Source organism: Helicoverpa zea, chromosome 13 (genome assembly GCF_022581195.2).
Source record: "Helicoverpa zea isolate HzStark_Cry1AcR chromosome 13, ilHelZeax1.1, whole genome shotgun sequence".
Lineage (NCBI taxonomy): Eukaryota > Metazoa > Arthropoda > Insecta > Lepidoptera > Noctuidae > Helicoverpa > Helicoverpa zea.
This window is the reverse complement of record NC_061464.1, coordinates 195181-222414: the sequence shown is the minus strand read 5'-3', so window position 1 is coordinate 222414 and position 27234 is coordinate 195181. Positions and strand designations below refer to the sequence as shown.

The window sequence follows — 27234 nt, the reverse complement described above, 5'->3', positions numbered from 1 at the left end:
TGCGCCCGATCCTACCACTGTGTAGGCAGTTTGCAGAAAATACACACCACTGTTGTCCACTGGAAATTATTTATACTATCTACCTATGTATGTAAAAAACATTGTTAATCAGTTGAGGACGTTTGAATAACGATTGGTTGTTAAACAAAACTGGGCCCCTTATATTTGTATTCAGTAATCGAACTAATTCTATTTTCATTATGGTCTTACTATAAATATGCACTAAGGACTACTTTATTAGACTTTAGAGTAGGTCTTAATGTAGCCTTATGTAATTTCTCTAGATATACCTACTGATTTCCTAGAATTCTTATCACTTGCCGTTATCGATTGGTCACCCATGTACGGATCGACCGCGCAGTTTTGCTTAACCTCATGATCGATCGTCCCGTGTTACTGCTACTACGCTTCTTATTTTTTGAAATGCGAGGTAATTATTCTTCTGCGTTTCTTGTCATGTAACCAGCAAGCCACCCCGTTAGCCGGGGCTAGTGTGAACAGCCGTTCCTAGGTAATAATATTACTTATGGCCATTACAGCGCCGGCTTTCGAACTAATGCAGCTAGGTGTGGTCACAGGTATTAGCATTTTTTAATTGTTTTTCCTTTAACTAATGGGTATGTAAGTACTTCTAATAAAATGTTAACGTATTACTTTTCATTTCAGTATTGTTTTAATATATAATAATTGCCTATAGAAAGATAATAATAAGTACAGTAGCTTAATTCAACTAAATACAGCTTGGTAGGTAATCAAGCCGAGTGTGGGTATCACAACTTTTATAATGATCTTGATCGATAAATAAATAATGATGAATTACTCCTTGATACTAGGATTTAATAGCAGCTGAGGAATATTTCCACTATTGATATTCATGGCGTAGTGAGGCGAGTGGCGAGGCTCCGTGTAAACAGGCGCCCACGCCACCCCCGCGCGACTCTGTCCTCCTAGTACTCGCAGCAACTGCACCTAATGACACCATCACAACAATTACAACTAATAATGACCATAACACGTGCTTCACACCTACAGCCAGACTTACCTAACTGACATAATGCGCATTATTATTGGATACTGCGCATTTCTGCCCAGAATACTAGTCGGCCTCTTCGATCATTAGAAAGGAAACTAATCAAAAAACCATCTGTTTGCTGAGCAACATCACTCCTTTGCAGCAAACGAGGCCGAATAAGTAATTCCTGAAATAATGAAACAGACCTGTTAATATAGAACTACCATCCAAGTATTTTTAAATGTCCGTTTTGTTAGTAAAGCTTCTTTTGAAAGAACCCTCGGGAAATGCGTTGTGAAGCTAAAGCGTGCCTGAAGGAAGTCGGTCAAGTGAGTGAGGCCTGAAGCCCCAAGGCACGAACTGCTTATTGAGAAACTGGAGCGCGCCGCCCGCGCTCCCGCACCGGGATAAACGCTAACACGCCTCTTTGTGCACACTACACGGCACTATGCTTCAAACTATTCCACTCCGTTAACTTAACCCTTAACTTCGATAATCTGAGGTTACTTAGACTGAGATTTGCATTTGAATAAATATGCCTATTTATAACTTTACTTTTCAATCAAAATTAAGTTGCCTACTTAATATTATCTCGAAAACCGCAGTTAAACACAAGTTTGTGCCCTTTGAGTAGCATAGCTACCTTAGTATCCTCCTCATATTTTTTTTGGATTGAATATGAAAGCAATCACGCAATTCACAATGTTGCGCATTGCACCGAAATGACTGAAGCAGTGAGTGGCAGTGACGAACTGCCTGCAATGCGGCCCGACTGCCGACACGCACCGCGCCCGGGATGTTGGGCTCTTCTAGTTTTTAATGGCTTGGATTCCCGCCAACCAATTAGCAGATGATACAACATTCGGATGTGGTAGACAAAATGTTTTTATAATAAAGTAGAATCGGTCCCACTCACAGCCAAACAGAGGCAACTACAGTAGGTATAATTCATCTCAAAGTTATGGTTTCCTCTTCTAATTTCCTCATAGGATATAATAAGGTCGTTTTAGGCGGCCAACCGTCCCGCATTCTGCGGGACCGTCCCGCAATGCTTGACGAAATCCCGTTTTGAAATTATTAGTAAAATAGTCCCGCAAAACGTTGTATGCGTCCCGCATGTCCCGCATCCCTATTTTTCTACCACGCTTCTACACAACACCCACCTGCGCGCACGCTCAACAGTGCAGGAACACAGATTACCTATAATATAATCTCGTTCTCTTTATTTCTACTGAACTCGTGAGGCCTAATGATTTTGAAAATAAGACATTAGTGCACGCTGTGACACGATATTGATAGGTTAAATTATAGCTTTTTGCTTACGGTTTTTATTTTATCAGTTCCGTCCGATCATTTTTCAATGCATCCCCCCCCCCCTTTTTCACGAAAGGTTAAGTCCCGCATTCAGTTTTCGGAAAGTTGGCCGCCTCTGGTCGTTAATGGGGAGAAGTCTGGGTATCGTGCATTTCGCTCGCTTCTTTCTGTATTTTTCTGCCGAGACATTTGTGTCTATCTGAAATCAATAAGTAGTTGGTAGGTACATCATAAAAGACATTTATAAGAGAAAATAAAAGACGTACAGTTATTGAATCACTACGCACCATCAGGTATAAATTCTCACGAATGCATCATGTCATCTAGTTACACTAGACCTTTTAACGTTAGTGTTTAATGTTCATGTATGTATTAGTACTAAGTTAGTTGTAAATTCAAATGACGCTGTTTTCATTACCTCTGAAACAGATCTAGGTATTTGATAATGTGTTAGTAAATACCTTAAAACGAAGTCTTTTTTTAATTATTTACCTTTATCTGTGATAAATTACATATCTAATTAGCTAACGAAAACAAGAACATAAGCACATAAGTCTGAATAAAGTTAGTTGACTGAGCAACGATATCGGCGACGGTCGGTAGCGCACGTGTGGCGCGGTCGTGGCCTCCATGCCTCGCACCGCCAGCCTCCGCCCTCACGTGACGACCTGGGGCCCGATTCTCCTAAGTTAATAATGTCAAAATCGAATAGAAATCGAATCGCAATATGATCGCAATAGCAGTTTTAACCATATCGGGCATTCTGCTACTAATAAAAGACCAATCGTATTCGATTGACATTTGATTGGTGTGCGATTGGTCTGCTATTTTGGTGATTTTGATCTATACGGTAGTTTGCTGTACAATCATTTTGCAATCGTAAATCATTTGCAGACAAAATGATTCATTATTGAATGACAGAAAAGGATAAAAACGTTTATTTCTAAGAAAAAATAGCGGAATGCCACATACGCTTCAATCGTAATGAGTCGGGATTGGATCTCAGTCGAATCGAGTCGTGAATCGAATGGCGCTTAAGTAAAATTAGGAGAATCGGGCCCCTGTCTGCGTGTAACTAAAGATTGATGTAACGACCTGATTCAAAACGCATCGGTAGTAGCTCAGTACGTACATAATACCGTGAGCTCTCGTATTGCATACCCGCTAGCTGGTCTGCTAGGATCCCCCTTCACGTTCCATCCCAACCGTACACCGGTTAGAAAATCATAATAGCCATGCCCTTAGGTTATTACAATCTTATAGGTGGTCGTAGCCGCAGCCAAGTAGTCTATCTAGGAATCTGAGACAGTGAGGCCGCCCTTCTTCTTCATGCATACTTTTATGAAGTCACCTCACCACAACTGCATATTGAAGGAGCTCCTTTTGTGTGCCGTTTTGTGAAGAATATGTTCAGAGGCAGATCACCGCAGATGAGACAGTATTACACTGAATGAGATAACTTGCAAAGCTATTATCTACGTCCCAGTGATTCCAGTTATGTTCAAAACAAAGTCTAGAGTCAATTATTTTTTTACCGTGATGTTTAAGTATCATACCATTACCTAACCTATTTATCCTTTAGGTCCAATGCCCCTGTCCCTGTACTACCCTTATTGTTTTTCCTAATGTACTACGCCTATGAACACCCCTATACATATACTTTTTTATACACTCGCTTATGTTCTCTTTCTCCTCCACATGATTCCTTATGAACAGCCCCTATGTTCTACTTTGTTCATAATATTACCTCTATGTAGCGAGTATATGTATCGCTGTATACTTTATTACTAGGTACCTTATTTACTCCCCGAAAGTGTACCTATGTAACTTACGACCCTACATTCTTCCTTATGCCTGCCTCGTTTGTTTAGTTTCGCTCAGCTAGGCAACGGCACACTTCGTGCCAAGATTCAAGGTGGCTAAGGAACATTGCGCGAGTTTGTGCAAATCGGGGGAGATACCGACACGCTCGGAAGGGCTAAGGAAATTGCATGAAACCACGGATGAAACCGCGGAAGAGAGAGATGGATGAAACGATGATGAAACGCAAATTGTGGCTCCATCTATAATCGTAAATAGGTAATTGAATTGATTTTTTAATTTTGCTTGTGGTCTTGTGGTTAAAGGCGAATAAGCGAATAAGTCAAAGTCAAAGACTGATAATTGTCACTGCCAGAACTGACAGCTGACCATGCTACATACTACGCGTAGTACTTATTTATAGTACTTATTAATTCCATGCAGCTGACAACCACATGACATTGTTTTGACGTCCGCACCGCTCACATTGAACAGAATACCGTGCCAGTCCCAAGTAGAAATATTCTAAGTGTTTTCCATGAAATTCCCAATTTTATTCCATAAGCGCTTGTAAACACACTTCACCATGTTTGCGAAACCATATAAATTAAAATCAAACAACACTCTCAAGAATTCTGAGAAGTAAGAGCTGGTTTTGTTGACAATGATTATTATACACATTTCAGCTACTAAACAAAAACTACTTGATAATTCCAGAAAACACCTGGCTCAACGTATTCAAAATGAGTACCCGGCAGCCACTGATGAGAAAGTTAAAGAAATAGTGTCTGTGAAGTCGAGTTGTATTTGTATGAAGCTGGTGCTGCACTCCGGTGATATGCTGAACGTGTACGCAGTGGACGGAGTGCCCATGGTCATAGAGACGGGGGAGAGGCTCATACCGACAGTCTGCGCGCTGTGGAAGGTGCCAGACTTAGTACCTGTGCTGGTTATTCACACGCCAGTCTTGCCTAAAGTATGTTTTAATGATCAACCATAAAATTGCAACATCTTCCATTAGCACTGGTTTATGGATCTTAATTCTGTCTGCAGGTCCAGGGTGGTGCACCGGTGTACCTGCCAGGTGTATCCATTCCTTCGTGCGGCATTGGGTTCCCGATGTTCCAACGCGGGACAATCATCGGCATGTGTACACAGGAGAATGCAGCAGTGTGCATCGTGGGCCGCGCCGCCATGTCCAGTGCCGACATGCTGCTCAGACCTGCGTAAGACAATGTTCATTTCAAACTACAGAGCCAATCAGAGTTATGTCATTGTTCTATCTTGTTGATATAGGTTATTCACTGGGCACTAAAGTTAGGCATCTTTGCAATATAAAGTGCCACATAGCTCCATACACATTTCACAAATTCATACATTAATTCTTTTGCCTGGTTTTATTATTTCAGAGGAGTATGTTTAGAAACAATCCAGGTGTTTGGTGACCTGCTGTGCAAGGATGGCAAGTTCACCAAGATCGAGAGACCAAAGTTGGGTCCGGGGTCATATGGCTCAGGAGACATCACCATCAACCTCAGTTGCGTAAGTTGCCCGACCATAATAATATTATATTAACCTAAAAGTCGGTATAGAACAAGGGTAGTGTTTTTATTCATAAATTGTTAAGTTACTCTATACATCCATGGAGTTTTTTGCCAGTTTTCTTCATGAAAAACAATTAAAATTTTGTTTCACAGCTAAATCTGCAAGAGCCAGTGAGAGAGGAATGGCCCAGCCTGGGCCAGAGATCACCAGCGCCACAGGAACCACCGCCCACACAGAATGAACCTAAAGTAATACCTGAGCCTGAACTCACTGAACACACACCTGACGAGGAACCTGATGCTAACGTCAGTATGCTCACAGGTATGACAACTTTTAATCTATTGTTAATTGAACTCTATGAATAAGTACTCAGGTGGGTTGACAAATCATACAGTAGACCAATTTAGAATGATATATTTCAGACGATTCACAAATAGAAGAATATGATATCCCAAGTGACATGGATGGTCTACTCCGGTGGTGCTTACTCTCATTCCTGAAACTCGAGGCTAAGAATGTTGAACTGCCGCTCAAAACGAATCTCTTGTACAGGTGTGTTGTGTTGTGTTATACATGTTACCTACCTTTTTACATTCTACATAATACCTAGGTTACATTTCCAAGGTTATTTAATATGTAATATATTTATTTTTTCAGAAATCATTTAATAGCACTTTGCCCACCAGATCGGACTTTAGAAGTAAAGAAATCAACATATAAAAAATTAGGAAAATTTCTTGAAGAAATGCAAAAGGTAACACATTTGTTCATATATTTCTGTAGTTTGCCACTGTTTTTAGGTTCAGTTGAATTTGTTTCCACTGCGTGTGCTATCCGCTGCAAAGAGCGCATTTCGAGTATTTTGATCTTTGGCAATTGATGAAGTATTTGTGGTCAAGGAAGGTCTGCTGGAGGTGCGCGAGATCGACAAGGGCGTGGACGCCGTGGTGGCGCTCAACCTCGCGCACCCGCTCCTGCGCAGCCACGCCCTGCCGCCCGCGCTGCGCGACGCGCTGCGAGAGCGCATGCGCGACACCCGGGACACCACCGACACCGCCGACTACGTGCCGCCGCAGGTGCGAGAGATGTTCTGCATCACCGCTAATGTCGCCGATCTCTTCGCACCGCTCAAGTTAGTTACATTACTTGTTTATCCGCATTTATTTCCGTGGATGTAGATGTACGTTGTTACAAAATTATCACAGTAAACTCCACATAAGTTGTGTAATGTGAGCAGGAAGGGCACGGCGCTGTCGCCGGGCGATACTCGCGCGCGGCTGACGGAGTACGTGAAGTCTCGCGGGCTGAACTCCGCGCAGGTGAAGGGCGCGGTCACTATGGACGCCACGCTCGCCAAGATCACCGGCAAACCTGAACAGGTACACTTCTCACATACAATTGAACCCACTAAATAACATTTCCCAAATTCAAACGGCAAGATGAAATATGTACATAAAATTTATTCCGTGAGTATAATGAGAAATGTGTTGTGTGTGCAGGAAGCAGTGAAGTGGGATGTGCTGATGTCGCTGGTGCAGGGCCGCATGACGCCCAGCACGGAGATGCGGTTCGCGGACGGCTCCGTGCGGCTCAGCAAGACGCGCCTCGAGCCCGTCCGCATGCAGGTCGCCACCAGGAGCGGGAACAAGAAGGTTACATACTAGTTAATACCTAAATAATAAAAAATATTGACCAATGCAGCAAAAACTAACTAACTTGTTAGATGAATTTGATATCAAAATTAATGGAAACCTTAAATAATATGAAGTTCCAAATCATATGAACCAAGAATCAATCAGGTGGTATACCTACAGGAATCACTAGAGCATTGAATAAGTATAATAATGTTCCTACATGATATTTCTAGTTTGGATTTAATATCATGAATACCGTTATTTTTAAATTGTGATTAAAATCATATTCAAACGTTATAAGATCCTTCGAGGCAGATGTACTTTGAATGTCATCAATTTGTTTGTGCAGGTGACCCTGGTGTCGAACTTGGAGCAGTTCGGGTTCAACCTGTCGGCGCTGAGCGCGGCCTGCCAGGCGGGCGCCGCGGCCTCCTGCGGCGTCACGCGGGCGCCGGGGGCGAAGGCCGACCAGCTCATGCTGCAGGGAGACCAGGTACACTACACACCAAACCAATTACAATTGTCCTTACGTAAATTGTGCGTGGATAACCACTGAGTTGAAAAATGTTTTTATCCCTCCACCTTTTCCTTAAAAGGTTAATCAACTTCAAGAATGATGAGTACAGATCTTAAAATCAGTAAGTTATATCCTCAAGTTCGTGTGTAGGTATACTCATTGTTCTTCAAACTGAATGTGTGGGTCATTGAACTCGGACATTTTTAAGGTCAATGTTATTTTCGCATCTTGTTTATTCTGCAACTAAGTTTTATAATAATGTTGTTGTTTGTTGTAGACATACTTCATTGCCAAGCTACTCATTGAGAAGTATGGTCTGCCCAAGAAGTTCGTGGAGGGAGCTGACAAGGCACTCAACAAGAAGAAATGATTGACAACTATATATGAACATATTGTGAGACAAGTGAAACTGACAACACAAAGTGTGCAGTGACAACCAGTGTGATTATCAAATAAAACACTAAATGAGCTTTTTTATGTTTATTTATACTTATTGCTATAACTTACATTACCCTACTCTAAAGAAGATGTACAAATTCATGGCAACAAACTTCCTCATACACTCACTTACTTTTACCCTTATATCTAAGACATAATTTGACTCTAACTCAATGCCTATGATTACACTAATTCTGTAAGAAACTGGAAGACAATCGACTAAACTTCAGTAAGTTGATCACACATCTTGCACAGTATGACGTTTACAAGAAACCAAACTGTAAATAAAACTATATTTTTTAATATATATCTTTTTTGTAATATATAATCTGCATTTATGGCAAACATATCCAATTTGAATTATTTACAAACCATTATGTTGTAAAACAAGGTGTATATATGATTTAGCATACACAATAAAAAATTATAAGTATGTTTTATAATAAAATACGAAAAATAAATTGATTATATAAAAACATTTATACAATTTCACTATTCTAAGGTTAGGGTGGGTTGATGTCCGTATTTCATATCATTATTTACAAAATAAAATGTCAAATCATAGAATTAGTAGTTTTATAACAACACAAGTATTCTATGAGATGCTACAGTTAAATGAAATAATCACTAGCTTTAACTAAGGAACTTAACATATAAACCACAACCAATACTATACATATACCAGTGCATCTGATACTATAATCTAATCATATAAACGAATTTCATCCAAATAATTTCATCAGAGATCAAATTCACAATTTAGAGACACTTAATTATGACATGTATGTCAAACTAGATTTTAGTTGAAGTCATAAACTTGAAGGGTGTCTTGAAGCTGAGCAGGGACTTGCGACTCCTAGACTTCTTACCATCAGGAGGTGGGGCAGGGGTCTGTGGCGCCCCCTGCCTCATGGCTGAGCGAGTCCTCTCAGAGATGCTCCCCTCACTCACCTTAGTGCTGCTGGACTCCATGCTCCAGTGGCTCCTGCATGAGAACATGGACTGTCTGGACGTGTTGGATCCTCTGGAAGTGAGGCTGGTTTTGGAGGGAGTCTTCCTCAGACTGCTTTGATTTGTGTTTGTTATATCACCAAATATATTCTTGCTAGTTCTTGCCTGCTTAGAGGGAGAAGAGTGACACCACTGCATGGAAGATCTCTTCTCTGAAGATGACTTTTTCAAATCCAAATACTTAAACTTGCTGATGTCTTTAGCTAAGGCCTCCTGCCTCGGCACCTGATAGCCTTCAGCATCCACATTGTCTAGCTCATAGAAAGTCAAAGTAACACTGTCATCACTCTCAGTGAATGGATTGTTGGATGTGAAGTGTACCTTCTTAGTGGCCACGTCGGGGAAGATGTTGCGCCGCGGCATGTTGTCCTTGGTGAACTTGGTGGCGGTGATGATGATGCTGCCGTCGCCCGCGTCCGCCGACAGCGAGCTGTCCAGGTCCTCGTACGCGTAGCTCCTCCTGCGCGTGCGCGAGCGCCGGCGCCGCGGCACGCGAGGCCGCCTCTCTTCCGCCGCCTGAGTGATCATTGGAGGCAGGGTGATGCCATTGCTTGCACCATTACTTGCCAAGTCCAGGGACACATTCAGTGGGATAATCTTTGTAGATGGACTGCTCACTATTTCCTTAGCTATGAGGTCTCTCTCCCTCTTGTTGAGCGACTCCTCGCGATGGCGCAGCGCCGCAATGCGCGACAGCCACTGCTCACTCAGTGTGTCCTGCGACACCTGCTGGGGACAGGTGTACTTGGCCAAGGTATCAGTGAGGGGCTTCCTGCTCCGAGGCACGAATCCAGGCAGCTCTAGAGCAAGTGCAGCCAGTGTTGGAGACAGAGGACTCTGTGGCGAGATGGCCTCTTCAATCACTGCGTTTGATTTTCTTTTGGGGCTGATGTTGCAGTAAATAGGACTGTCTGTTATGTTGAAGAGTGTCCTAGGAAGAGGCTCAACAGTTCTGCACAACTCCACAACCTTCTCTGAATCACATTTGTTCACCTCTGATGTTGAATAGTTATGTTCCACCGAGATGACAATTTCATTCCAACATTTGGGCTGAGTATTGTTTTCCAAGTTCATGAGGACAGTGGGATGGTACAGGACGACGTCTGGGCGCATATTGGCATTCCTATGATCCATCAGGAAGCTGACGATTCCTCGGAGATCGTCACTGTAGTGAAACTCTTTGATCTTTTCGTCGCTGGCGCCGGGACGGTAGCAGAGAGTGTGGAGCACCTCCCCGACCTGCCGCATCACGTCCTCGGAGCCTGCCGCCGTCGTCAGCTCGAAACAATTGATCTTCAACTCGCCACTCTCGTCTACATAGATAGAATCCGGATTTATACATTTTCGTACCACGACTACATGTAAGTCTTCGATAACCTTGCAGACGCGGGCCAGCTCCCGCAGCAGGTGCCAGATGAAGCTCTCAGCGATGAACTTGTCGGTAGCCTTGCACACTGCGATCAACTCCTTTACGCTTCGCCACGAATTGTATTCAAGGACAAAGTACAATGTCTTTGACGGGGTGTGGAAAATGGTGTCGTAGTATTGCAATAAGCTCTTCGATGTCACTTTACTTATCGTTTTCACTTCGTTAGCGACGTTTTGTATTTGTTCGTTACTGAACGCGGAGCAATCGTACGCCTTCCACGCAAATATGTTGTTGGTGACCTTGTGTCGCACTTTGTAGAACGTACCGCCGCAGAAAACGTCTATAACTTGGTAGTCCTTTAATTTTTCCGCCATTTTACTAGATATTTATTAATATTGAATTTAGTTTTACATTTTGCAATCGAAACAAAGCCACTAAACGTTTGAATTCCTGCGACGGTTAAATTTTTAGTGTTGGGCAATTGGCTTTCATAAATCGATATATCGAATAACCGTTTAATAATTTGGGTTTAAAATAATAAGTAATAAATATTATTATAGGCATTTCTTGATAATTTATATTGATTATGTAAATGTAAAGATGTGTGTTTCTTTTCTATCATCATCATCATCATTTATGTTTTTCAATAATAGTACAACATGTGAATTTGAAGAAATTAATTGGATTTCATAAACAAGTATTTTTTAAATAATTTTCTTAATAACGAACACAAAGGTATAACTATCGGGCTTTCAGTCAAAATGTCGATAAATGGGTTGAGATTTTATGTCGTGTGTCCATCACTAATAACGAATTGTTCGGAAACATTCAAGTTTTCGTTCAGAAATTGATTTATTGTTGGTGCAAATCATAGGTGCAAATCATAGATTTATAATATAGTGCAAATGGCGAGGGAGGAATGGAGGGCATTGAAATATACATTAATGAATGAATTCGTATATATCCCATGGTCACGCCATCACGCGTGAACGGTTGGACCGATAAAGCTGAAAATTAGAGGGAAGGTAGCTTAGACCCGGGAGGAGGACAGGACAATTCTTGTCACAATCTGGCTACGGGAAGTATTTATCTTGAGACGCGGGAAAAACTGCGGGCGGAAGCTAGTTGAATATAATGACGATGATTAGGAAATGCCATTAAAACAGTTATATATAATACGAAATATCAATGATGCTATTTTTTTTCGCAAGTATGTTGGGGTCGCTTTCCAATCTAACCATATAAGGGGCCCGATTCTGCTAAGTTAAAAATGTCAACATTGAATAGAAATTGAATCGCAATAGCACTTTTAACCTTAGCGGGTATTTTGCTACTAATATAAGACCAATCGTATGAAAATGACATTCGATTGGTTTGCCATTCGAATATTCGGTCTACCATTTGGTCTATGAGGTAGTTTGCTCTACAATCATATTGTAATCGTAAATAATTTAATATACAATAGGGCACCTCAACAGACAATATGATTCATTATTGAATCACAGAAACGGATAAGAACGGATTTTATTATTTAAAAGAAAAAATTGCGGAATGCCACATACGCTTCAATCGTAATTGAGTCGTGATTGAATCTCAGTCGGATGTGAATCGTATGTCGCTGAAGTAAAATTAGTGGAATCGCACCCCACAGGTGCTACCAGTGTTTTGCAGGGGGCGAATGCCTCAGTTAGCCGGACACATCTATCCGTTAGTAAAACTGGTTATCAGACTTTCTGGTCTCTGCCATGTTACCAACCCCACTCCAAAATTTCTGCTTCTGACTACCCCTAGACCACCCGTAACGACTGCCAAAGATGTTCAAATGACAGCTGGCACCCACCAATGTATCATGCCTTCAGAAAAACGGAAGAACTTTTCATGATAAGATGGTCATCCATCCACGGATCCATGCATTGACTGTGTTTTACTTGTGCCTTAGCGTTTTAACCTTAGCGGGAACTCTGCTACCAATATAAGACCAATCGTTTTCCAATGACATCCCATTACTTTGCAATTGGATTTTATTGCATTATTTTTTATGTTTGTTTGGAATCGTAAATGAATTGCAGGCAATATGATTCATTATTGAATCATAGAAAAGGATAAAAACGTTTACCTATTTAATAAAAATTGCGGAATGCTACATATGCTTCAATCGTAATTGGATCTCAGTTGGATATCAATCGTGTGGAGCTTAAGGAAAATTTGCAGGATTGAGCCCCTGGTACTGAACAAATTGCAAGAGTTATAGGAGAGTCTTTGGCTGGAGTCTCCCGAAACCTTCGTCAAAAATGGTTTGATTGGTTGAAAGCGCCTAAAGAAATTAAAGAGCAACGAGATGTTACCGCGCATCATTACGCTGCGACATGATCGTATATTTTTAACTTTTTTTTTTAATTAAATTCTTACTTATTGTGGCTTTCGATTTTCAAATACAGACTCTTCATCAATAATAAATACGTACCTACACGGGCAAGGCAAACGATCATTTTTGCCCCATTCTCTGTCCTTCCACAAAACCAGTAACTAGCAACACAAGTTTACACAGTACAGTTGACATCATTCATGAATGATTTCCTGTTAGATGTAGCTCTGTGTGGCAACAGGGTAATAGGTAAACTAAATGAAGAAACACATAAAATTTAAAATTTATATTTCATTAGTGAGTATAAGCGTGTATGCGGCACGACTGACTAGCAGTTACCAAATTATATATCACAATACATGATCATCTCCATTCATAATTTAAATTAAATATAAAGCCAATACAATGATACATTATAAATAACTTACGATCCCAAAATATATAATTCATTCACGTTGGAAAAATTGTTTTAACAAAATTGTAAGCGAGTAGAGGCCTGAGCCTGGCGGCGTCGCGGCGTCGCTCGACGGTATTCAAAAGTATTGTGCGCTAATTAGCAACCTACTTACACTAGTTCATTCTCCGTAATAAGGATACTTTTAAATACCTAAAATACCGTATTATTATTATTTACAATATTTGTATACAAGAATATAATTCATCATCATTGACTAGAAACTGTTTAGAAATTATATTAATATATCCACAAATGAATTTCACATATAAAGGAACAAGTGGGCCGGTGTGGACATTCGGAATGGACTGCTCCATCTTTGGTAACACATTTGAACATACATTACTGATCACATCGCTCGCGGTGCCGAGCCACCTATTTACACAGCAATTTCATTCTCATTATAGAAATTCTAAATAATTTCACAGTAGAACGTAATACATAATCGTCGTAAACTATCTAATATCACTAGCTCAAACACGTGTGTTGGTATCGAGGCACAAAATAAAATTTTACAAAAACAAAAAGACAACAATGGTAAAATAAAATCTTATAAAACAAACAACAACCTAAACAATACGAGCGCAGAGCGAAGCGCTCCCGAGTAGCTACGGCTTATACATACGTACTCAAATTAACACATAAGGGTTCTTTGCCTTGCTAAATACTGGGAATTAAGTTAAGTGAGATCATGTGGCGGCTCGTGACGTCACGCGGCCGACGCCGCTCGACGCTCCGTACTCGACCCGGCGCCGCGTGCTCGCTCGCCGAGTGAGTCATGCACTCTGCGGGAACACGGCGCCTGCAGCACCTACCGCACCCGCCTGCTGCCTGCAGCAGCCACGCCGCCCGCCTACCGCACCCCCGCCGTGCCGAGCCGCTGGTGCGCCGTGCTGGGCCGCGCCGGCCGCGCCGACCGCCGCGCCGCGGGCACGGCCTCCAGCTCCGCCTCCTTCTTGCTGGGCGGCGGCGCGGGCGGGCGGCGCGGCGGCGTGTAGGCGCGCGTGGTGGCGGGCAGCGGCAGCGGCGCCAGCTCCAGCACGTCCTCCGCGCGGTGCCGCGGCAGCCGCGCCGCCAGCGCCGCCGCGCACGTGGGCCGCCGCCGCCCCGCCGCCGCCACCGGCCGCGTCGTCAGCGGCTCCACGCCACTGTCGCATACACGTCTTATATGAGATATTTTGTTGCAGTATATACAGGGCATGTGAGGACTGTTAAGAGTGTACTTGATACTTTATTTTTCATATTGTAGTGTACAACGGACACAACGGTAGGTATATCTAAAAAATATAGATTATGGATGCTGTCAAGCACAGCAAAAGTTAGTTTTTATAGAATGAAGAGTGCTTAACTAAATTGCGAATTTATAGTTAATTATTAAACCTAAATGTGAATGAATGAATGATATGTTTGTTGAGTATTGGTGGTGTGGGGCGTCACCTGTGCTGCTGCAGCTGCCAGGTGTCGGAGTCGTCGCAGTAGCGCGCGCGCAGCACGGCGGGGCGGCCGGCGTCGGGCAGGAAGGAGTCGGCCACCAGCAGGCGGCGGCGCAGCTCGGCGATGAGCGCGGCCTGCAGCGCCTCCAGCTCGCGCCGCTCGCCGTCGTGCGCCTCGCGCTGCTCCACCGCCTCCTCGCGCAGGCTCGCGTACCGGGACAGGCACTTCTTCAACCTGCACGCACGCAACATATTAGAACACATTTTCCACTACATAATATATTGATTGCTTGCAGCTTATACTGTCCGTCCGTACGAGACGAGCGGCAGTGAGTACCTCTGCGTCTTGTGGTCGACCTCCTGCTGCAGCGTGGTGAAGGTGTTGGTGACGATGGCGGTGGTCTCCTCCTCGAGCTCGATGCGCTGCTGCATCTCGACCTCGCGCTTCTTGCGCTCGGTGATCTCGCAATGGCGCTGCTCGAGGATGAGCTGCGTCTCGTTGAGGTTGTTGAGCAGGTCCTTGCCGCCGCCGCCCTGCACCAGCCGCTCCTCCAGCGCCAGGATCTGCTGCTCCAGCTCCTCCATCTGCTTCTTCTCCTGCTCGATCGTAGACTCCGCCAGTATATGCTCGTTCTCTATACTGACTGTCTCCTCTTCCGCTGGAACATCAATTATATCAGTCAGTTTGGTGTATAGCTGTTTGTTATTTATTGTGTTATCCAAGTTTGTGTTGACAATTTCGGTTTTGTGTATAGTTGTAAGGAGATGCGTGTGTACTGACAGTTGTCGCTGGGCTGCGGCGGCCGGGGCTTGGGCAGGCGGCGCGGCTTGCGGTCGAGCGCGCGGCGCTGCTCGATGAGCGCTCGCAGCCGCTCGATCTCCGCCTGGTACTCGCGCAGCTTGGCGTCCTTCGGGTCCTCGTTGCGCACCGGCTTGTTCTTGATCGCTGCAACATCACATTGAGGGTGTAGGTATGACAGACGTGGGTCAGGCAGCGATGGGAGTATGGGAGGGAGGGAGAGGGCGCCGGGCTCACCTTTGGCGCGGTGCGCGTACCGCAGCGTGGTGATGGTCTCGTCATAGTTGTAGGAGGCGGGGCCGATGTTGGCGATCATGATGGTCTTGCTGTTGCCGCCGAGCGAGTCCTGCAGGATGCGCGTGAGCTTGGAGTCGCGGTAGGGCACGTGCGGGCTGCTCTCGGCCAGCGCGGAGATGACGTTGCCGAGCGAGGACAGCGCCTGGTTGATGCGCGACGCCTCGCGCAGCCGCTCGGCCGACGCGCCCGTCTTGCGCTGCCGCTCGCTGCCCGCCAGGTCCACCAGGTTCAGCTTGCCCACGCTGCACACAAACATACACATGCACAATGTATACGGAAATACATAAAGTAGTCAATAAAGTAAGTACATTAAAATAGTAAATAGCGAGTACATAAGGGAATTTATAAGGAAGTACATAAAAGAACTGAGTGTGTCGTCACAAGTAAATTAGGGTTGTGTGCATGTCAACAGTGACCACAGGGGTAGTTGATCTGCCACTTTTCTATACGAACGAACATTAGTTCATAACAGTTATTTTTGTTCATAATTGGCGTAAAAGCATAAAATATCGGTTCACTGGAGTAGGACGAATAGCCGCGGAGTTGTATCGAATCACAACGCGCGATACGGTGCACTACGCCAATGTTTTTGTTTATAATGGCTACAAAACAAAGGTCGCGCGCGCCTGCTGCTTACAGTAATTGTTACAATTGTTGCGGTTGTAACAACTTGCTACTTCTTGCCCTAAATGCATGACTTTTTTTTTCCTGAATAATTCTGGCTCGATATCTGATCACGTATATTGGCGGGAACTGAAATTAGAGTTCCATGATTATAAAATTATTAATTTCGCTAACTTTATGGGGAAACCTTCTTTGCATTTGAGAAAAATAAGTCACACCAAGAGGCAAGTCCACAGAAGGCAAATTAGATATATTGCCGGGGTCGACGTCCTGCCGACAGGCAGTCGGCTGGACACTCAATAAACGCGTATGACCCCAGCAATCATATCGTGTGATACAGAGGAAATTGGAGTGAGTGCATTAGGGTCCCGCAGCCCTCCGGTCGCACGTCGCGCCACTACTGCGAGCTTCCGGCTTCACTCGTGACGTATTATAATATGTATTCGCAACAATGTTGGTGAGAGCCCGGCTCGAGCCACACTCAACAATTAAGTTATCTAATCTACAACTACATTCATTCATCCAGGAGCCCGCACGATAGTGGTATTTTTTCCTACGTAGATAAAGATTTTGTATTTGAGTAATACCTTTAATTTAGTGCTCCAAATATTATTTTGTAAGAGTTATGTTGTGAAACTCGACCTGAAGGCTAATCAATTAATTTCTTTTAGGCTTGTGTTTAAACACCACCCAAAAAAGTACCTATTTTACTACCAAAAAAATTCTAAACGGTTACCAAAATGGATAAATGGTCACCAAATAACGTTTCCAAAAATATTGTTAGGTAAAACCATTTTTTCGTATTATTGACTACTAAAAAAATATATGGACGCCTTTAAAATACACTTTAGACCAAATATTATATATTGTCACTACTTAGATGTTACCAATTATGTAATATCATGACTCCTAATTTGGTCATTTTTGTTAGACTAAAAAAGCTAACGATCGCTAGAATATTTCCCAAATACCAATTAATATACTGGGGTTCCCAAACGTACGTCGCTTATTTATTGTTATATGAATTTGTGTGTAACTCAGTAGTAAAATGTAAGCACAAAACATGCAGCAAGCATGGCTTCTGTCACGGCTCCGGCACTGCGGGGCTCCGGCGGTCCCATGCGAGCTTATCGTCGCAGATGGTTTTCACGCTCACCACCGCAGCTTCGGCTTCTCAGCCGCGGCGGCAAGCCTTAAAAACTACCTGCGCTTCAGCTCGCAGGCCGCCTCGCCCCTCTGCGCCCACGCGGATTTGAATTGCACTCTAGGGGTAGGGCAGACAAGACTACGTGGAGTCGGTTTTGCAGCGATTCGTTTTCGTCACTAACTTTGATTTTGGTAGTAATATTAATCTTTTAGTTGGATAGAATTTGGTGACCATTAATCCATTTTGGGAACCAAAAATAATATTTGTGCGAGATTTGCGATTTTTCTGATGTTATTTTATTTTTTTTGGATCATAATATTATATACTTTAGTGCCCTTTTAATAAAGTCAATTTATTTTTTTTGGAGTTGTTTATTTTATTTGGTGCCTCAGCTTAGAGTCTTAAAAATATTTTTGGTGATCGCCTAAATTATACCCTTTCTTTTATTTGGTGTAGATCAGTAGATAAGCAAGTCCATTCGCTTTGGCACGCGTACGCTCGCGCGGTGCGGGGCTGCTGTTTATATTCGTATTATTCACCGTATGACTAGGTTTTCATGAACTTGCCAACAAAGTAAGTGAACCGGCGCTTAATCATACCATATTATTAGTACAGACTTATAACTGGAATTTAAATAACGCTGACTAGCGAGCGTAGGGCGCGACGCATGTCAATGTCACAGGATCAACATAAACTGCACATCTTACTGAACTCGTCGTGACGATATTCTACGTCAGAGTGGTCATAACTTCAAACTGTTTGTTTACTGTAGGTATATATGTACATAGTCCTAACAACAGCGCGCGAAGGTGAGCGGGTGGTGTGTCACCAGTGCATCTTGTACACGAGTGCTCTCAGGTTATAAACTATAATACACTTACACGATGGAGATATTACATGAAACCACTGAGCAGCGGCGGCCCTAGCCATTGCGAGGCTGCGTGCGGCAGGTCTATGCGAGGCCCTTTGTCCTATGTGAAAAGTATGTATTGCGAGAGTAAGCTGGTGTTTTGATTTAGCTAAACGTCATGTATGAGTAGAAATGGTCAAGTTAAACAAATTAATAAAATTTTATTTTTACTCCAGTTTTTATTTAAAGAATCACAAAAAATAAAACAAGTGGAAAGTAAAGCACCCGCGAGCGTAGCGAGCCCAAAAATTTTTGAGGTTTGGGTCACCAAAGCACGTAAACTTCTATAACAAACAACAGTTCAAGGTGAAGTCGCGAGCGTAGCGAGCGCGAAAATTTTTGAGTTTTGGGACATAAAAGTTCCCTAATCAATTTAGAAGGAAAGGTACTGTTAGGTGAACAGCCGCGAGCGTAGCGAGCGCGAATTTTTTTAAATTGTTTGTTTAAGGACTCTCAAATTAAACTCGGAATTAAGCAAAAATAAAAAAAATCCATGACTGGATTGAGAGCCAGTTGTGGGTTGTAGCGCGAGGCCCCCCCCAAGCGCGAGGCCCTGTGCGAGGGCACAGTTCGCACACCCCTAGGGCCGCCACTGCCACTGAGACTCATCAAAGCAGTCATCGTTACACGTGCAATAAAACAAACGCGAGCGAGTGATAAGGCACGCTCCCAAAACTATACCGAGGTGCAGAGTGCATCTCACTTATGATTAGACTGTATGTATTTCGGAAGTAATTGGACTTCCAACCTGGGATTTTAAGATCTCTTAATAAATAAATCGATTGCTAACACTTGTTGTTATAAAACCCTCATGCCATAGAATAGCGGCACATGCGATAGGCTAAACATTGTACGATCGCGCTGTCATAATGTTTCTTCGAGCTGTCCGTGGTTTACAACTTCTACACAGTAGTAGTCTTTTGTGGCATGGCGTAGATATAGTATTAGTAGGTTCTAACGAAGGTACTTTTGTGTCGGTAGGTCTTATGTGTCTAACGTCCTCCTACAAGGGTGCGTCCACATCTGGCGAATGCGCCGCGAATGCGCAGCACGCGAGCCGATCGCGAGCTGTCCGCGAGCTGCGCGCGTGCAGTCACTGCAATAGTTCGGTGCGCCTCTTTAGCGCAACTCACGCAAGGCTCGTATAGAGCGCGCGAGCGGCGCGCGATCTGCGCGCAATCAGTTCTCGCCCTTACAGTTCCGTATATTGGCTCAGTACTATCGAAGATGGCAGACGTCGCGCGCCGCCTGCGCGCCGCTCGCGTGCGGCGCTTAGGTCGCGCGTGAGCTGCGCGCGGGCGGCGCAGAAGCGGCGCACGAACAAAAATGCACGCGCGCAGCTCGCGGACAGCTCGCGATCGGCTCGCGTGCTGCGCATTCGCCAGATGTGGACGCACCCTAAGGAGTGCACGTGATCAAACAAATGACGGCGGACACTCGCTCTACATTGTAGACATTTTGTTAAGTACGGCTATAAACCATATCATTATAATAAGTAAAGCCCGAGCTCCGGTCAGATAGTCATTAAAAGATTAACTAACTAAATTATTATTTTCAGAATGTAATTCCCTTATGAACAGGATTACCTACCAGGGTAAAAAATACTTGAATGATGTGATGATGTTGATTATCAATGAGAATATATCCAAACTAATATTATAAATGCGAAAGTAACTCTGTCTGTCTGTCTGTCTGTCTGTCTTTTCTTCACGCCTAAACTACTGAACCGATTTGTGTGAAATTTGGTACAGACATAGTTTGAAACTTGAGAAAGGACATAGGATAGTTTTTATTACAAAAAAAAAAATATTCCGGACATATAGCGCCATCTATTGGTCAAATCAAAAATCTGCTGGTAGTCACTATTCCGAGCGAACGAAGTTGCGGGCAAAAGCTAGTTTTCCTATAACATTGCACAGTGATTCACTCTAAGGCCATAAATCGAAAAATGTCATTGGCTTATCCCCATTAGATCTACTTACTAAGTGCTAATAAGCAAAGCTAAGTAATACTTTGACACTCAAAGTATGCATGTCCATAGTATTGAAAAAACTTTATATTTTAAGTTCAGCTTTCATGTTGTTTTAGGTAAAGCTTTCAAATGTTCTGTTTCGAGGACGACTATTTTTGACATTTGGCACTCTAAAGAGGGTAGTCCAAATGAAAAATGCAACATGTCCTGAATACTTTGACCGAAACATCGTGCCTTTCGGATGACATCATAAATATCAAACTAGAGACTTTAAGTAATAAAATTATGAATGTATGTAAACGAATTTCTCATTATTGGGCAAAATCAAATCGTAGTAGGTCTAAGTTTATTGAGAAATATTCAGATTGGCTGAATGTAGTTGAAAATATTGATGTAGAGCGAATTGAGTTACATTTATCTCAGAAGTCTGACAAAGTTGAACCATCAACTTCTTCATTCAGATCCCTTCCCAACAGGTTTACGAAAGTTACCTGTCAAAAACAAAAGGTGTGCTATCAAAATATGTTCTAGATTTGTTATCTGTTTGTAGTAAATACTTTTGAGCTTGAATGTATTCTGGTATATTTTGTGTTTTGTATTTGCAAAAAAGGTTGTTCACGTATTTTTGCTGTTTTATTTTATTCCTTTATGGTTGTTTTTAATATAAATAACCATTATTTATATAGATTTTTCATTAAAAGTCGCAGTATGACATGTTTTAGGTTTATCGTCTAAAACAAAATTACTGCGAGACATTATTTACACCTAAATAGTATGATTTTTTTTAAATGAATGTGGTTATGTTATAATTTTAATAATTTACACTTATCTTAACATATTTCAACGTGTAAAATAAATTAATTAAAAGTATTTGTGAGTTTCGTATTTATGGCCGCCTTTGTATGGAACGTGAATCACTGTGCATTGAGACTGAACGCTAACACCACAAAAACAAATGATTTATCTTAATGCTAAATGATTAGTTAATCCTGTATCTGTCACTGTTTATTGCAGAATGTTGAATACGAACAAAAAACTCAATGATATGACCTAGTGGTGTTTTTGCTATGTTTCTTATAAATCGGCAACACCTGGCGAGTTCAGCAAGTTCGCCTGACTAATAATGTATTGCGTGTTTATAAGTAACGTAGATGTGGAGTCTGCGCGCGCGCCGCCCATGTTTGTTTAGCGTAGTATCAACGTAAATATCAATTATAATGAATGAAGTACCGAAACTGCGGTCAATAGGTATTACATAATATACAAATGTATAACTTGCCGGACAAGAACAAGCTTATCAACCAGTAGGTATCCATCATTCACGTAGTTTTTAGGGATCCGCACCCCAAGGGTTGAATGGGGAAACAAACAATTGAACAGGACAGGACACACTTTTTACAGGACTGGTATTCGTTTTGATCGTTTTATAGGTAATGGTATAGGACCGTTTGCGCGCAAATTCGACTCGTACTTGGCAGTGAATCCTTATGGTAAAACAAAATGATAACTACATTATTAATTGAGTAACATTTGTCACCGTGAGGATTACATCAGTACATGATGGTATATTTATAATACCTGAACACAAACAAGAACACACCTATTATGCAAATGATGTAATCGAGCCTTTTCCTTAAGAAACGACTCGATGTTGATCATTATGTTCTAATATGGTCTTAGTTTTCCTTCTTAGGACTTTTTTGTAGTCTCTCTGTTGGTCAAGGTTGTTAGTCACGTCGCTATGGTAACGATAGAAGTAGTACACAGGAGAATTAGGTGGAAAAAATTAGAACGTTCATGCCATTACATAAATGAGAGATGCCTTATCAGACAGGTGCAATTGTCATTGTACAAATGTCTAATTAAGCTCGAAGTAGGTACTATTCGGATTCCAATAACATGTCCTCCGTAACTCTACATAGAAAAAGAACACAAGTACGAAAAAAAGAAACTAGCTATTTGTAAGTCAAGAGATAAATCATAAGACTGTACATATAGGTAAGGTAAGACCTTTGTAAGGCTTCGATGTAGTGTGTGAAGGCGTGAGTAGTGACACGCGCCCACTGACAGCGGTAGTATCGCGACTACCGCGAGCACCCACGCTCCCCACATTCAATGAACTTGTGCAAAAAATGCGTTCAGTGGAAGAGCGCAAATCATGCGTAATAAATGATCACTCACACAAAGCTACGATTGAAAAATTACAGTCTTGGCTCATTAGACACTTAGTTCTTGTTTAACTTGTTAACTCCAAAGTTTTTGTTGTACAAAAGATTCAATATTTGCCATAGTTCGGAGCGTTTGATAGTTGATATGACAAAACCGTAAGGTTTCCGCTTTGAGATTCAATAAGGTCAGATTCTACCTTTCCGCTAGCGTACTGAGTGGGTGCTCAATATTTAGTGAATAATCTCAACATGTATTAATTAAATAATTGTCGCAGAGTAGAGTGTAAACAAGATGGCAAACACGGTGTAGTCAGAGTAATCGCTACCTGTGTCATAACTAGGTCATTAACTGATAAGCGCAGAGCGTTACTTCTAACTGATTAACTTTATACCAGTCGTAGTGAGATGACGCGTGCATTGCTCCGACACCGCACTCGCACTCACAATGGATTATCAGATACTAATCCATAAATGCAAGTTAGTAAAAACATATTGTTGACTGTTTACCAATTTACCAGTACAAGCCAACCGTTTTACTTTTCAGGTATTATTGCCATATAGAAGCCTCTGGCCTATTCTAATCATCAAAACTAGACTGATATAGATCATACTTAACATTTGATCGCAAAGTATAACAGCAGGTAAGTGATTTATGATTGAGGTAGACAGGTGAAGTTCAGGGGCACGATTCTCCTAATTTTACATAAGCAACATAGGATTCACGTTCGTCATTCAATAATGAATCATTTTGTCTGCAAATGATTTTGAATTTTAAATTATTGCAATATGATTGTAGAGCAAACTACCATATACTTAGACCAAAATCACCAAAATAGCAGACCAATCGCAAACCAATCGAATGTCGTTGAAATACGATTGGTCTTAGTAGCAGAATGCCCGATATGCCGAAACTGCTATTGCGATTCGATTTCTATTCGATTTTGACATTATTAACCGTCAAATCCGTAGCGGACCCCGATTGGGGTCTGAACATCAATGTCACCGTAAGCTCGGTTTAGACCCCAATCGGGGTCTGCGAATGAGTCATACACTTTCCTAATTATTTACGCTCATATTTATTTTCTTTCCAATCAAACCGTATTTGTGAGTACTAAATAAAATAACTAAATAAATTTAAACTATTTTGACGCATTCAAACCTTTCATATTTAGCATCCCTTTAGTAATATACCTTTTGAAAATCCAATCGTAATTACCGGGAATTCTGATCGAACTCGCCATGTTTGTTTACATTTGTTGTTTTTTTAAATTTGAAGACGCATAGACAAGATGGCGACGGTGATAGAAGTTTTGCATCGAATGATCCGATTCGTTAAAATAAAGAATCGATTTAATAATTTTATATTATTTGATATTATAATATTACTAAATTGCACTTTTGTATACTATAATCTGAAAATAAATTAGGAAAAGTAAAATGACTTTATTTATTTTGAAAAAATGCTAGAAAATCAGTGGTAGAAAATACGTTGTAGCCGGAATATTTTTTTTTTTCGGTTTTTAGGATTTCTGAAGACCGCAAATTTTGAAGACTTATTTATTTTTTCGGGTGTTTTATGTACAGAATTCCTGTAGTCCTGCCAAACTTAATGGCGGTTCGTTACTTCCGACTTTTTAACTGAGCGGCAAAGCTATTTGACGAGAGCTGTAGTTAGGTGTAGTTATCGCAAAATTTTATGACGATTTTATTGTTTGAAAGGGCAAATAGGTAGTCGGAACTGCTACTCGCTGTTCATCGAAAGCTGGTCCAAGATGGAAGAAAGATGGCCGCCGCTGACTTATTTTTCTTTTCACAAATCTGTCAATACGGGTATCAAATAAATTGCATTGACTAGTAGAACAAGAAAGATTATTTTTGACCGACAAGCTATAAAGAAGCGCGGGGTCGCTACTCCCCGTCATCCACCTCAGATCCTCAGAAGTCCTGCGGGATCATTAGGATCAAAAATATTAAGTCGATGCCTAGAGGAATGAAGCAATTTTTTTTCGCCACCAAAGGACAATGAGCGTTTTGATCTACCTCTCCTCTAGCATTAAGTAATACATCAATAGAAAGCTTATGTTATATAAAGTATTTTCTTGTACGGCGGCGATTGTCATTTGTTAGTATTTAGGGAGTTGGACCATGTTTAGTGAAATAATAACTATGTCTAAAATCTACTGTAGCTTCTTAGGTACTGACAATTTGTTAGAGGTATTTAAGTACGAAATGTTCGATTTAAAAAGGCCTTTCCAGTGATATATAATTAATTACTAGAGAAGGAATCTAAGGACTTGAAACTAACTATCGATAAAAAACCTTAAACATGTTCTAACATCTAAAGTACTAAGAATTGGTAAGTAGTATGTAAGTACAAAATGTAACGCTTAAAAAGACCTTTCAAATGATGACTCATTAGGGAAACTGGGTACGGTTGTGCCAGAGTACGGTAGTGACAGTCGCAATTGTAACGAAACTATACGTAATACGGGGGAGGGGTGTAAGGGAGAAAGACGTGGCTTACAAGCCTAAACACGTTCCCCAATATTGCGTTAGCTGGATCACGACGTTGACGTAAGCAGGAGCCCACATTGCTTTTCAACAATCAAAAGTAAGTATTTTTGTTCGATTTCTTTTGATTATTTTTCCGACCCAAATATCGACCAATAGAATTGCACCATTCGACGTCACGTGGTACAACCTACATGGTATTATACTGAAAATTTTTTGAATATTTTCTCTGGTCGTTGCTACGTCAAACTGACAGGTTGTGGCCGACATTTGGGACGGAAAAATAATCTCCCGAATACCACACGAGCTTGAAGCTCTTGTGGTATTATAAGTGATAATTACTGATATTTTTATATAGATAGATTATCTTGTTATTTTTTTCTTTAAAAGTTGAACATTAATATTTAATTACAAGTGATTTCTTTTTACGTAAAGTATTTGGCAAAATCATGGCGATTTTTTGTTTTCAAAATGATGCTTTGGGTACGGTTGTGTTAATTTTTTTGGGTACGGTTGTGACGAATATCTATACATATAATAAATCTCATATTATTATTTTTTGCTTTTAGATGTCCAGAATACGTTTGTGGAAGACCGAAAGAGCGCAGTGTGATATCAAAAAATATAAAGATGCCGATGAAGAAGTGAAACAAGGGATTTCGGACGTGTCGCTCAAGCTACAAACCTTTCTACAGCTACAAGTTTTAACAGAGCAAATGTTGTTTTGTTGATTGTTAAAACTATGTTTGTAAGCTTATTATGTTTAACATTTCTACAATAAAAGATATTGTAGACCATTTTGATATATGTTTATGCGTGTCACAACCGCCCTTGGTATGTGGCCGGTTGTGACACTTTCCCATTTTTTTTTTAATGAAATTATGAGTAATACATTGTATTAAGGAACAATATATTAGTGTTTTTACGTACACAAATGTACAAATTGCGATACAAGTTCCTTTTCTGCGAGCTAATTAGTCAAATAACAAAATTATTGGTGATCAAACGAAAATTGGCACAACTGTACCCAGTCTACCTAGAGGGGGAGTAGACCAACATTCAAACATCTCGCCCAATGTCCTTTACGCCGCGCAATGGTGGCCGAATCATTGTTGTGACTCACGCACACAAAAACCACGGTCTGCTCCGATAAAACTTTCCTGAAAGACCGTTGATGCTATCCCCGCACCCCGCGCGCCATTCCGGCGCGCTATCTGAATTTTATTCGAAATTTAAAATTCAAAGGACTTATGGGACACCCAGTATAAAAATTTTACCTATGCTAAAAACTTTCATAAAACTTTAATATTTTTTCTTCACAACAAAAACAAATTGAACCTATAATTTAAAGTTAAGAAATAAAATTGAAATAAGTTTCTATTAAAAAATATATATAAAATTGGTATTCGATTATTTATAATAAACATCCGATTTAGGTATCGAATGCACACCGCTGATTGAAAAAAAAAATGTACTCTGTTCCAAACTCTACTTGACTTTGATCTTGTAAATTGTTCATTTTTATTGTGTATTTTATGTGCTGATTTTTTAGTTATGAATCATAAATAAGTGCACGAAATGTATTGCAACGGATTGAAAATGTTATAAATATGACGTTTGTGTTGTGTTTGAGAAAGTGATGCGATTATTTATTGGTAAGTTTTCACCAAATTTGAAATGCCTAACTTTTCGATAGACTTAGAAACACCGTAATTATTATCTATTTCTGAATTAACTGACCCCATTTGACCTTCGCACGTTGTTGTCAAATAAGTGAGCTCTAAGGTTATAGTTAAAATACTTCTGATCAGGCATTACGGACTTAGAATTTATGTGTTGAAAGTTAGTACAAATTTTTGAGTTCCATGTCGCGATTCAAAATATCCCGCCGAATCAACGGTAAAGTCATATGTC

General features: G+C 41.3%; 3 protein-coding genes and 1 long non-coding RNA gene across 5 annotated transcripts in view; 2 read left to right on the top strand and 2 right to left on the bottom strand.

The window, feature by feature from the left end:
* Nucleotides 1–4553: 4553 nt before the first annotated feature.
* On the top strand, nt 4554–8295 carry LOC124635703 (eukaryotic translation initiation factor 2D). The gene is made up of 12 exons (XM_047171653.1): nt 4554–4768; nt 4844–5102; nt 5180–5352; nt 5536–5668; nt 5824–5992; nt 6094–6223; nt 6329–6425; nt 6571–6803; nt 6909–7050; nt 7171–7323; nt 7655–7798; nt 8100–8295. The coding sequence occupies exons 1-12, from the start codon at nt 4713–4715 to the stop codon at nt 8190–8192; spliced, it is 1782 nt and encodes a 593-aa protein (XP_047027609.1). The 5' UTR covers nt 4554–4712; the 3' UTR covers nt 8193–8295.
* LOC124635702 lies at nt 8288–11128 on the bottom strand. Its single transcript, XM_047171652.1, has one exon. It carries the CDS (start codon nt 11012–11014, stop codon nt 9053–9055), a length of 1962 nt encoding a protein of 653 aa, XP_047027608.1. The 5' UTR covers nt 11015–11128; the 3' UTR covers nt 8288–9052.
* A 2148-nt stretch (nt 11129–13276) lies between these two features.
* The window catches only part of LOC124635486 (kinesin-like protein Klp68D), a 36293-nt gene continuing 22335 nt past the window's right edge, over nt 13277–27234 (bottom strand). For both annotated transcript variants that reach the window (XM_047171340.1, XM_047171341.1), the window contains 5 exons: nt 15929–16230; nt 15674–15838; nt 15230–15551; nt 14897–15127; nt 13277–14607 (listed from right to left, as the gene is read on the bottom strand). In XM_047171340.1, coding sequence (XP_047027296.1) covers nt 14313–14607; nt 14897–15127; nt 15230–15551; nt 15674–15838; nt 15929–16230 — 1315 coding nt within the window. In that variant the 3' untranslated portion in view covers nt 13277–14312. The remainder of the gene's footprint in view (nt 14608–14896; nt 15128–15229; nt 15552–15673; nt 15839–15928; nt 16231–27234) is intronic.
* LOC124635490 lies at nt 25250–26117 on the top strand. The gene is made up of 2 exons (XR_006985019.1): nt 25250–25420; nt 25890–26117. It is a non-coding gene; the product is annotated as an uncharacterized LOC124635490 (long non-coding RNA).